We start from the raw sequence: 13470 nt of genomic DNA on the forward strand, positions 1-13470 counted from the left end.
GGGCACAGTGGCAGAGCTAATCCGACACTCCTTCCACTGCGCTGCCTTCCCTACCGACCCCCTATTCTGCCTCTGTGATGCCATCATGCCCAGCTCTGCCCTGTTGGCTGCCACGGATGACCACCCTAGAATGAGAGCTTTCAAAGCATTTTCAAAACCTTTGATCCCCATTCACCTAAATCATTACAATAGTAGAAGCCATTGCAAGGATTCCCACTAATGTAATTCTCTTCTCTCCTCCCCACATGCATGACCTGTGCCATCTTCAGATCTGCTCTGAAGGGTTCGGAGAACCCCGGAACAGATTTAGGGGGTGCATGGGGTGAGGAGAGTGAGAGAAGGTTCTGTCACACAAGGAAAATCCCTGCACTAATGGAACCTTAACGTTAGCGCTATGCTGAATATAACCCTTTGTCTCTAGGCTAGTTTATTGCTTCCCTATTTGCAGAAAAATCTGAATAATACTAGCTTCATAAGAAGCTTAATTTTCTCTATAGCGGCTGAGTTGAAATGACTTTTTCTCCTTTTGCTAAAAATTGCGTCATTGTTTGTGTTGATTATGTATTTATTTTTTGGTGTGTTTCATTATAATTTTATGGCACATATATATTTTTACTCCATTTTTATTCCTTTGAAATGCTTTGGGGGTCTCATGACTTGCAGCCAAACACAGCGGTGTTTTTAGGACACTCCATTCCAATCCCTCTTCGACCAGTTTTTCTGTTCAGTCTCCACTGGCTGTTTTTGGGTCAACCTCCCCCCCCCCCCACTCCTTAGGCTTTTTTCCTAATGATTTTTCGTACTTCTGCAAACTCCACTGATATGTCATTCTGAGTTTGGCACTCAGAGAATTGAGATCACGGTTAGTGCATGTTGTACAACTATGAGCAATTTAAAGAATACTACTGTAGTTGCATCAACCACACACGACATGACTGGGGGTACAAGGGACTTAAAGGTTTTTAAATCATTATTATAGTTATTGTTGTTATTTACTCACTCTTTACCCTAAAATCCCAACAAACAAAAATGCATAATGGGATCTTTATAAAGAACACATGGTCTAAATCAGTCTTCCCCAATGGATAAGGGAGCCTCCAGACTGTCTGCTGGAATTTTGTGGGAGAAATTCAAATGCATACCAGAACTTTCAGGCTTGTTTTCAATGCAGCGTCACATAAGCATCCAATCAGGATTTCTACTTCAGCCACAGGACTTCCCACCGATGCCCCCACATGCCATACCCAAATCTGTTCCAGAGGCTGGGGGGGGGGGACCCAAAACAGATTTAGGGACTGCACTGGGAGAAGAGAGGGAGGAGTCCCATTGCAGAAGCAGGAATCCTTGTGCTGATGGGATGCTTATATAGTGCCACATTGCATACAAGCCTAGGTTTGCACAGCTAAAAGTATTAAAGGGCTCTGTGGTCCTAGCACAATAAATTCACTTTGGTTAAGAACTGGACCTTTTGCCTTTTGGAAAGTGATGGGACAATGCATTTAAAAAAGTGTGCAATGAACAAATGATTAATTAACAGGACAGTGTATAAGCACCCCATAAGCAAATCAGAATAAATGTAGGAAAAAGGTTAATCATTATTGTATAACCGCCATGCAAACAAATCAGAACAAATGCACAAGTAAGACAAGATACATTGCTGGAGAAAATAATTTCATAAAACTGTATTCTGATTATTCCGTTTTCTTTTGAGTCTGTGGCCTAGCTGAACTAAAAGGACCTGTACCTGCCTTTTATAGTACGGAACTAGCTGCTTTTAGGTACTGTACATAGTGAATGTCTGTTCCAGAATACTGAAAAGAATAAACCGTTCAGCTCTATGGTGGTCAATGTATGCATGAAAAGAGAATCAGCTGGGCATGGCAATTGTGATTGGTCTTGAATTGTTTTATAGACAGATGAAAGAGGACATTGGAAGACTTTTAATGTACAGGAAAATTAGTCAAAGACTTAATAAAGGAAGATACTGAAAAAATGGTTATATGTAATCATATGATGTTATGATAAGGGCTGATCTAAAGAGCTAAATAATTTTGATTGGATCAAGATAATGACATTGGGTTGCTACTATGAAGATTGTTGTGATGCTTTGATTGGCGAAATGAACTGATGTATGTGTGATCTGGAAGTGTATCAATAACATTGCTTTGGATGTGGTTCTTTGCAGCCTCCTCCTTATTTTTGAGGTTGTCCCTATGTGCATTTATAATTCAATAAATGCCCATCTTTTCACTTGAAGCCTACATCCTTTTTATTTGGGTTTCTGCAAGGGTAACCTCCAGTCTAAGAATCCTTTTTTAAATTTATCCAACAATATAATCCAACCTCCATGTAAGTGTTGTGCAAGCAATGCTCAAGATGCAGGTCATGTGGAGCAGCCCTAAGTCTTTGTTGCGTATGCTTCAGGAGGTTGGGAGGCAGCCCTGAGTCATATCTCTGCTTATTTCTTGCCCTAGGTCCGCCTGGTCATCGCAGAAAAGGGGTTACCCTGCGAAGAGCGGGATGTGAGCATGCCACTGACTGAGCACAAAGAGCCATGGTTTATGCGTCTCAATCTTGGGGAAGAGGTCCCTGTAATCATCCATGGAGACAACATCATCAGTGACTATAATCAGATCATTGATTACATGGAGAAGAACTTCACAGGAGGTAACATTCTAGAAATCTTTTCCAGCTAGAATTCCCTTTTGATAATTATAATACCAACAATTACTTTATAGACATTGTTTTGCTCTTCCTATCTCTTGCAAGCCCAGTACACTTCCTTAAGCACAGTTTCTTTTGCCACCTCACCTTAAATGCTCACTGATCTACAAAGGCATGAGGCAAGAGCAGCTGGGAAACCAACCAGCTTTGGAGAAACAAGCCATAGTTTGTTTAATCGTCTGTGAGACAACTTGTGATTAGTTAAAACAACCCATGGCTTAAGCAACCCATGGATGCCTACAGACAGCCACCCAATCTTAAACAACTCTTCACCCACAATAATACAACAACCAGACTTAACATGGACACTGGTACCAGAGCCTGCAATAAACCCAGATGCCAACTTTGCTGCCACATACACCCGGACAACACCATTCTGGCCCCAACAACATCAAACATACCATCTCAGGACTACTTAACTGCTCATCTTCTAACATTGTGTATGCCATCAAATGCCAACAGTGCCCTTCAGCTCTCTATATTGGACAAACAGGACAAACCCTACGCCAAAGGATAGATGGACATAAATCTGACATTAGGAATCACAAGACAGAGAAACCAGTAGGAGAACACTTCAATCTCCTAGGACATTCTATACAAGAACTCAAAGTAGCTGTCTTATTACAAAAGAATTTCAGAAACAGACTGGAAAGAGAAGTTGCTGAATTGCAACTTATTACCAAACTTAAAACCATGGAGAGACCTGGTCTGAAAAGAGTCATTGGATTCTTATCTCATTATACATGATTAAGCTGTTTTTAGCCATCTCACCCCTTGCTTTTTCCTATAAGACCAATTGCAGTCGTTAACAGTCATCAACAGGTTTACCACACCTATCAGCCAATCACCCGTTCCCACCACCCTTCTGAGTAATACCCCCCCCACCTTCTCACTATATATAAGGGTCTGGTGACTTCTGTTTCAGTGTATCTGAAGAAGTGTGCATGCACACGAAAGCTCATACCAATAACAAACTTAGTTGGTCTCTAAGGTGCTACTGGAAGGAATTTTTTTTTAAATTTTGTTTCGACCATGGATTTGTGTTATCTGTGAATCAGGTCATTGTGTTGTTAGGTTTCCGTTTATTGCCACTGTGTGGTGCTTGCAGTCACAAGACTGTTTACATTCCAGAGACTCCAGGCTGTTGGAAGTAGCAAGGAATGTGACAACCACAGTCTCATTTTTAATTTTGGCGGAAGAACTCAGATCCTTCAAGTGCCCCTATTTTCCAGGGACAGTCTCTAATTTACAGAAGCCGCCCTGGTTTCCAATTTGATCCTGGCACGCCCCACTTTTCCTTGTTGTTGTTGTTTAGTCGTGTCCGATTCTTCGTGACCCCATGGACCAGAGCACGCCAGGCACTTCTGTCTTCCACTGCCACTTTTCCTTAGGACATCCTTATTTCCATCAAAGAAATATTAGAGGGTATGGGGTTATGCAACCTCCGAGTCAAGGAGATAAGTAACTATACAACCTTTAGAAGACATCTGAAGGCAGCCTAGCAAAAGGGACATTTTTTAATGTTTATTGTTTTATTATGGTTTTTATATATGTTGGAAGCCACCCAGAGTGGCTGGGGCAAGTCAAATGGATGGGGTATAAATTATTATTATTATTATTATTATTATTATTATTATTATTATTATCACCGACATCATTATGGAATAGGATGTCTATTTTCATCAGAGAAATGTTGGAGGGCATGAGAGCTGATTTTACAAGGGAGCTGTATCTACTTCTCTGTGTTAATGTCATCACTATGGCCTCCGTTCCCAGTTTTTATTTCTGTTTCCAAAGAATTGTCAGGCTTCAAAAGCTTAAGAGGGACATTTCAGTGGGGTCTTACAGCTGATATCACAGATCCTGTCAGCCATGCAAGCAGAAGCTTTAAGAATGGCCTTAAAATAGATCCGTGAAAAAGGAGCCTTGGCAGCTTCTGTGTTCAAGTACTTTGCATCCAAATGAACTTCCCCCGCCCTTTCTTGCATTCAGCAAATTTTAGCAGGGGTAGGAAACACTGCCCATGATATATGAAATCTTGGATTTTAGAATGAGTTGCTTTTTGCTGAGTCCCCCTAAAAATACAACTGAGGCTCCAATTCTACATATACTTACCTGGACGTAAACATGAAGACACATTTTTTAAATACTGTGGGACCAGTTTGGAAATGGCTTTTGGGATTCAGTCAAAACATGCTTTTCCCTCCCACGAAACAAAACAGTTCTTCAGAGGTTGGGTGCTCCTTGTTATTGTTGTGGCAACCTTAGGGTGAAGGGTGGGTGGTGGTAATAATAATAATATTTTTTAAAAATTAATGATAATTTTATATACTGCTTAATGCTAAGGTAACTCTCAAGCGACTTACGAATCTAAAGTTGTCATATAGCCAGAATTTCCTGGACACAGCCAGAATATGGTCGTCATAAACAGTGTCCAGGCGGAATTCGCTGAAATGTCTGGGAAAATCTGGACATATGGCAATCTATGTCTATATTTTGGCAAATTTTCTTTAAAATAGCTCCAAAACTTCAACTCGTGTGTCTGGATTTTCACTTTTTGAAATATGGCAACCCTAACCAAACATCAAAACCAATCGCACAACCTTGATCAAATTTCTCCCCCACCCCCACCTCTGAGTAAATATGTTTAGATTACTTATGCGCTTTCTCTGCAGCAAGGGTGCCAACATTGATCTATCTGAGGAGTGCAAAATCTCTACTGCAGAAAAAGTGTGAAAGCGTGAGGTGCAACTCGCTTGTGCTTCCTGTTTCAGTTGTTTGTTGGGATGTGTAAAATGTATCTTAAGCCAAAAGAAGGTTCCTTGCCAATGCAGAGGGTGGAACAGCACAGTTTCTCACCGCCAACATCATGCTCTGGTGGCTACACTGCCTAATCACACCACACTCCACAATTTAAGGACAGTGTTGTATTTTATGTCTTTATATAAATCAGTAAATCAGTACCGGTGATTGTTCCCCTTGCTTTTGTGAAGCAAGTGTTGCGGTCCGGAACCCTGTGGGTCACCATGTCAAATGGTCACTGGATCAGAGTCCCATGTCCAGGAGGGCAAAGTCTATTGGCCAATAGATCTATTTAGAGCCTAAACCTTAGGCTCTGAAGCAGTGATGACAGACCTGTGACCCTCCACTAGGTGTCCTTGGGCTCCAACTTCCATTGGCCCCATTCAGTGAGCTCCAGTTCAGGGAGGATGGTAATGGTAGTCTAGGAACATCTAGAGGTCCCACACCGAACTCTAAAGCCTGCTCTGCACATTGTAGCAGAATGGCATGATAGGACCCTAAGGTGTTAAGAATGGAGTGTTTCCTACGACTTCAAAGTCAGTGTACACCTTATTGGCCTCACACACCTAGGTGGTTGTTATTGTTTTTCTCAATTTGGAACAAACCGGGGGGGGGGGGGAACCACACACACATCAAAATGCAATATTCACAAGAAATAACAGGATAGATATATGGATTGGGGTTAACATAATGTGTATGCCTCTTCCCAAATCTGTGGTGTAGAGCTCACTTGATGTAGAGTAAATGAGAGTGTGTACACAGCCATTTTTCGAATGCTTCCCTTCCATTAGCAAAGAGAGGTCCTTATTTAACTCCTTATTTTGGTAAATTGAGCACTCTCTTTTAATGAGAAAAGGGGAAAGATTGGAAAGAAAAAGCTTTTGTTATATTGGTATTATTTACAACTGAGACACTTTGTTTGCTATCAGCAGTCTTATAAACGATCCATTAAAGGGTTTTGGCGTTGAATAAACCTTATATGGGCCAATTCAATCAAGAGGCTTAGGGTGAGGAATTGCAATATTCTATTAGGATTAGAGCCAGGAGATCTCTAAACTAGAAAGGTATAATAAGAGAAAAATAAACAGGGGCTTTCCGCCCAATTAAATGCTCAGTAGTTGTTTATCTGTTAAGGTATGCATTGATATTCTGCATGTGTTAACCTGAAAGAAATATTTAACGGAGGAAACATCTCGAAGAAAAAATCCTTCCCACGCCTTGTGTGTGGAGCCAAACGCAGCAAGTCTGGGTGCACGAGAGAGCTCCCTAAAGCTGCTCTACTTCTCTATCTTCAGAAGATGCATTACAAGCAGAAATTCAGAAGGGAAGGTTTTCCCTTGCAGACTCACAGAAGCATCTTCAGCCAAATTTGTTCTTGCCACCCAGTTGTCAAAAGCCATGTGAGCCCAGGGGCAAGGCTGCCCCTTGATCACAAGACAGAGCTCTCTTCACATGTAGAACACATCAAGGGGGCTGTTGGCTCCAGCAAAGCTCACAAAGTCTGGACACCCCATATAGATGCAGGAAAACGTACCGTATCTGCATAAACATACCGAAAAGCATGCTGTATGATTTAGCCGCATTCTCTTGCTCGCAGTAATGAGCTTACAGCCCAGATCAGATGCCACTGACCTTCAGGTCTAGAAAAAACAACAACATCCCCTTTCTTCCCTGCGCCTCCAACCTGCTCCCTCTACGCTTGGGCCCTGGCAAACAACAGCAAGACATAACCTCCCCCACCCAAAAAATACTGCACCACTGAAACATGCCAGTAAATTTACTCACTGTCCATTAAGTACTATCTCTTGAGCCGATAAAAATGAATGCCTCTGTAAAACATGGCCCAGATATTCTGAAGAGAAATACCATCTTCCTTCTTCCAGCATTGTCCCCGCTGCGTTTTTAGAAGTAACTGTATTTGAAAGATGGATGCCTGCTGTCGTGGAATGACTTGGGAGAAATAAGGCCAGCAACTGTAGGGACACTTGACATCCAAACAAGGGCTGAATGGATGAGACACAGAGACAATGCATGTACAAACCTGACAGAGAAGATCTTGCAAGTGATGAGTTGATGTAGGAACTCTCGAGGTCTTGGATGCGAGGCAGCAAAAGATAAATTTGAGCAGTGGAGACCTGGACTCAAATTCATGTTGAATCGTAACAAGTCTTTCGTTACCAAATCAAATGCGCAATCCCGAATCATGTAGTTAATACGGACACTTAAAAGTACTGAATTATGGGGCTTATGCTCAAGAAACTCACAGTTAGTTACAAGATTTGAATCCTTCCCCCCCCAAAAAAAATGTTAGATTTCTTTTCCAAGCTTTGGAATCGGACTCACTGCAGCCCAAACCCGGGCATAAATGTTCAAGACCATTCTGTAGTGAACATACACACAAATGCAGATAATGTCTTGCATTTCTAATTTGTATTAATTTTCCCCCAGCCCTAGTTGAAATCCTTGTAATGTTATAGTGTCCCTGGCTGGGCTCAAGCACATTATTATTATTATTATTATTATTATTATTATTATTATTTAAATTTCAAATTTAGGTACCATCATTATTGAAGGTTATGATTTCAGGCTGTTGGTGCAGGATTTGGAGGTTTAGAATTGTAGAGTTTGAAGGAACCGCAAGGGTGAATGCAGGAATCATTTTGCCCAACATGGGACTCAAACCCACAACCCTGAGATTAAGAGTCTCCTGCTCTACCAACTAAGCTATCCCACATATGACTACTGTCTCTGTGCTGCCTGTTTCTTCTATGTTACCTTCTTAGTCTTTGCCAAAAGTCCCAGTTCCTTGACATTTTAAATATTGGATGCAAAACAACCCGTAAGAACTAAGCAAATGCAACAAATGTACCTTGGATCCATTTGTATGTTTTGGCTCCTGAACGCCAAGTGAGTGTTCCGGTTTGCAAACGTTCTTTGGAAGCTGAATGTCCGATGCAGCTTCTGTGGCTTCCGATTGGCTGCAGGAGTTTCCTTGGTTTCCGAACATTTGGCAGTCAAACAGACTTCTGGAATGGATTCCGTTTGACTTCCGAGGTATGACTGTACTCAAATTGTGTCCTCTCTTTTTTAAGAATAGAAAATCTGAAGTACCGGTAAAAGAGAAAACCCTCATATAAGCGCTGCGTGTAACTAAAGAATGCATTTATTTTAGTTTTTCTTGCCACATTTCAGAGCACGTTACCCAGCTAATTCCGGAGGCGGGGAGCGTCCTTCATTCCAGAGTGATGCAGTACAGAGAGATCCTGGATTCCCTGCCCATGGATGCCTATACACACGGATGCATTCTCCACCCAGAGCTCACCATGGACTCTATGATTCCAAAGTATGCTACAGCCGAGATCCGAAGTAAGTGGCCTTTGCAACGTGTTGCATCTGTTGATCCATTTGAAATTATGCAAGATCCCCCTTAGCACCCAACAGCATAAATTGCTTATGAAATTATAAATGGGCATATTAAATGGAAGAGATGGAGTAGAGCAGTGTGGCGTAATGGTTAGAGCATTGGACTAAGACCTGGGAGAGCAGGGTTCGAATCCCCACTCAGCCATGAAGCTCTCTGTCTGACCTTGGGCCAGTCACCACCTCTTAGCCTAACCTACCTTGTTGTGAGGACGAAATGGGAAGGAGGAGAACCACATGCACCACCTTGAGATCCTTGGAAGATAAAGGTGGTATATAAATGTTATGTACTGAAGCTCTCACCCTGGGCCAGCAGGGGGATACTGTAGATAGTTCAGGTCCACATATGCAAATAAGGGATTGAAAGTGACGTTCAGTGATTGGATAGTTACAGAAAATGGTTACTGTTGCATTCTAGTGGAGCTCTATACAGTGGTACCTCCGTTCCGGAGCCCCGTTCGTATCTAGAAGTAAATGTAACTAGCGACAGCGCGTCTGTGCACGCGCGCGTCGCTTTTCGCCGCTTCTGTGCATGCACGTGATGTCATTTTGAGCATCTGCACATGCGCAAGCGGCGAAACCCGGAAGTAACGCGCTCCGTTACTTCCGGGTTGCCGAGGAGCACAACTCGAACGTGCTCAACTCGAAGCGTCTTCAACCCGAGGTATGACTGTATAAGCAGGCTGGCTGAACCCTTCAGTTCAATTCTGTTCCAGCTTACAAATGAAGAGCTGCTTTGGAGAAATCGCTGTGTCGTCTGCTATGTCTACCCACTATTTAACAATAAATATAATAAATAATAATAAATAGAGCAGGGGTGGGGAAATGTTTTCAGCCTAGGACCACATTTCCTCTTGAGCAAGTGTCCAGTGGCGGCATGTGAGCAGTGAACATCGCCAGCAGTGAGCACTGCCATCATGGAAAGCGCACATGCACACAGGGAATGCAATTGTTGCATAAAGTACCGTAATCAGCATGTATACATTTGTCATTTCCAACAAAGCACATGTGCAGTTTTCTGCATGCAAGTACTGTGGCTAGTAGGAAATATTAGGCTGTGTACACATTCCCATTTATTCTAGCTCCAGCATGCTTCCACCACTGGTGTTTGAAGTTTTAACATATACGTTGCATTAGCCACAACCCATATGTGTCCCATAGTTTCTTAAGAAATACTGCTGTTTGAGGCGTTTCCCCTCAAACCAGCTTCTGTCAAATTTGAAAACGTGAGCCAAGGTTAAGCTGAGGTATGCGCATTTGAGAATGCCATTGCACATGCGGGTGGCTGTGCATGTGCAGATGACAGCTTCACTGAATAAGAATTTGGCACAGGGAAACAAGCCAGATAATGCACATTAGGTGAAGACATCCCTGCTCCCTCTCTGGCGTGCACAACAGCACAAAAATGCGGCTTAAAACACAGCGGGTGCAAATGACCTCACTGCGTTTTAAGCTACTAATGTGTGCATAGCCATTGTCTTGTGAAAACTCAATTCAAAGCCTTGAATGGCTTGTAGTATTATTATTACATCATTTTACCTACATCCTAGGCATTCAGCCATTAAAGATGTTTGTTTATGCACGCTGGCAGCTCTTGTAATTAATTAAAGACAATTACAGTTTGAAGAATCCAGATTGCGAATGGCCAAAGCAGTAACAGGATAAAATAAATAAATAATTGGAAGGGAGACAAAAGAGCTGAACTGCATGTCTGCAGGGAGAGTTAAGAATAATAGACCGTCACAGTATGATGGAGAGAACAAAAACCTCTATACACTCAGGAGTAGCACATTTGCAGGTTGCTTTATGCTAATGGCTTGGAAGTTATTTGATAGTTATTCCGACCTGGAAGAGCTAGGAATCTCTGAAAAGTCTCCTCAGAACCCCTTAATTTCCACCAGCTTCTCTGGAAGCAGCAGGTTAGTAAAGCTGGTCTGTGTTTGTGTGTGCAGAGATATGCCCTTTGCTTTCAGTTACAGGGCATATTTGCAAAAGTTTTATCCGTGGGGAAAGAGACTTTGAAAGACACCTCTTTTGTCATCATATAAAAGGCATTATGATTTAATGCTGCTGGGATTGTTATTGGTGAATTGTTGATGCTTGTAAAAAGTAATTTCTAACCCAGTGGATGTTACTGTAGAAAAAGTGTTCAGCTGAGCTTGCATGGTAGATGCATGTATGTATATTTGGTTCCATCTGCACTATATATTTATAGCAGTATCATACCATTTTAAGCAGTCCTGGTTTCTCCAAAATAAATATGGAAACTGTAGTTTGTTAAAGGTGCTGAGAGTTGTTAAAAGGTAAAGGACCCCTGACAGTTAAGGCCAGTTGTGAACGACTCTGGGGTTGCGGCTCTCATCTCGCTTTACTGGCCGAGGGAGCCGACGTTTGTCCACAGACAGTTTTTCTGGGTCATGTGGCCAGCATGACTAAGCTGCTTCTGGTGAACCAAAGCAGTGCACGGAAACGTCGTTTACCTTCCTGCCAGAGTGGTACCTATTTATCTTCTTGCACTTTGACGTGCTTTCGAACTGCTAGGTTGGCAGGAGCTGGGACCGAGCAACCTGAGCTCACCCCATCGCAGGGATTCGAACCGCCGACCTCCTGATTGGCAAGCCCAAGGCTCAGTGGTTTAGACCACAGCACCACCCGCGTCTCAAGTTGTTAGGATACCCCTATTTCCCCCCCCCCAACAGAGCAGCAGTTCCAAGGGAAGACTCTGGGAACCATAGTTCTTTGAGGCGAAAAGAAATCTACAAATATCTGTACAGTTCAGGTGGTTTGTGATGTGATGTGATGTGATGTTTGTATGTTGCTTGGGTTTTAATATGTTTCACAAGTCTTGTTTCCTGGGGGAAATGGGGGGATTAAGTAAAATGTGTCTAGTTGTGGTTGAGATAGTTCCCGACAATCTTCACAACTGTTGCCAAGGGAATAGGACTGTGTGGAAATGGTAATTGGGACAGTTAGCTCAGTTGGGGCAGCTAGCCTGGCGGCAGAGGAAGAGGGGTAGTTGGTATGGCGGCAGCAGAAGCAGGGTCGAGTAGCACTCCCCATTTCACCAAGCACTGGAAAAGGATGTGCTGCCCCTGGCCTCTATTTTATTATAAATGATGGAGGCAGTAACCTTTTCCCAGTATGCAATACTCGTACAAGACTTACAGTCATACCTCGGGTTACAGACACTTCAGGTTGCGTTTTTTTGGGTTACGGACCCACTGAAACCCAAGAGTACCGAAATGGGTTACTTCCGGGTTTTGGCAGTTGTGCATGCGCAGAAGCACTAAATCATGCTTTGCACACGTGCAGAAGTGCCGAATCGCAACCCGCGCGTGCGCAGACGCCTCCCGCACGGATCACGTTCGCAACCCGAGCGTCCACTGTATTCTTTCTTGTACAATAAACCACTACTGCGGTTCTTTTCTGGAATTAAGTCTCTTATGACACCATCAGTGTTCCTGTGAGGAAATGCTCTTGCACTGCTCCTTGGTATTGCAGGGGGCCAGATCCCCCCCCCACCTTGCAGCTGTTCTGCCCCCCACATCCAATTATAGATAGTTCAGTTGGTAAAGGATGACATTCTTAATCTCAGGGCTGTGGGTCTGAGCCCCACATTGCGCAAAAGATTCCCGTTTGGTCCCTTCCAACTCAACAACTCTATGATTTTATCTCTGTAAAATCAATTGGACTTGGAAGATACTTAACTTTTTGATAGATCATGTCGTATACGAGAGCTGGGCTGAGGGTCTTTGACTGGATTTTGGCCTCTCTGGCATGAAAATTTATGCAGATTAGGTTTCAGAGACAGGACGAATTGGCACCAGACTCTGTACTTGACCTACAAGCATTCATGAAACATTGACAATGCCTAATATAACTCCTCCACAAGGACGTCTCTTTAAATATGCACTTCTGCTCTGGACAGTGACTTTGTCACAATGTCACCGCAGGGTCTTGCACTTTAGCGGCTCCAGATAACTCTGGATCCAACTGCTCAATTTACAGCTGCATTTTTTAAAAATGTCCCTAAAGTTGGCTTGAGATTTGAAAATGAAACTAGGCTTGCCTTATACCTGAACCAGATTTCCACGGGAATGCCTTTCGTTACCACTTAGTCACCTGTTCTGGGTCTGGGTACAATTCCCTGTTCCCCAGAAGAACAGATAGTGCCTCCTGAAGCCCACAAGAATGTGGGCACAAATGTACCACGATATATTTAAAAGCTGAGGATTCTCAAAACAGACTCCCTCAGCCTAACCTACCTCCCAGGATTAAGTTCTGTTAGGTGCTAAATGCAGTGGTACCTCAGGTTACATACGCTTCAGGTTGCATACACTTCAGGTTACAGACTCCGCTAACCCAGAAATATTACCTCGGGTTAGGAACTTTGCTTCAGGATGAGAACAGAAATCGTGCAGCAGCAGCAGCAGGAGGCCCCATTAGCTAAAGTGGTGCTTCAGGTTAAGAACAGTTTCAGGTTAAGAACAGACCTCCAGAACGAATTAAGTTCTTAACCCGAGG

At 43.0% G+C, this 13470-nt stretch overlaps 1 protein-coding gene across 1 annotated transcript in view; it reads left to right on the forward strand.

The window, feature by feature from the left end:
* GDAP1L1 (ganglioside induced differentiation associated protein 1 like 1) overlaps window positions 1-13470 on the forward strand; it is a 48757-nt gene that overhangs the window by 20149 nt on the left and 15138 nt on the right. Inside the window, exons 2-3 of the mRNA XM_081011480.1 lie at window positions 2475-2667; window positions 8719-8892. Coding sequence (XP_080867606.1) covers window positions 2475-2667; window positions 8719-8892 — 367 coding nt within the window. The remainder of the gene's footprint in view (window positions 1-2474; window positions 2668-8718; window positions 8893-13470) is intronic.

The sequence above is a fragment of the Podarcis pityusensis genome (genome assembly GCF_964106645.2).
Source record: "Podarcis pityusensis genome assembly, chromosome: 6".
NCBI classification, from domain to species: Eukaryota; Metazoa; Chordata; class Lepidosauria; order Squamata; family Lacertidae; genus Podarcis; species Podarcis pityusensis.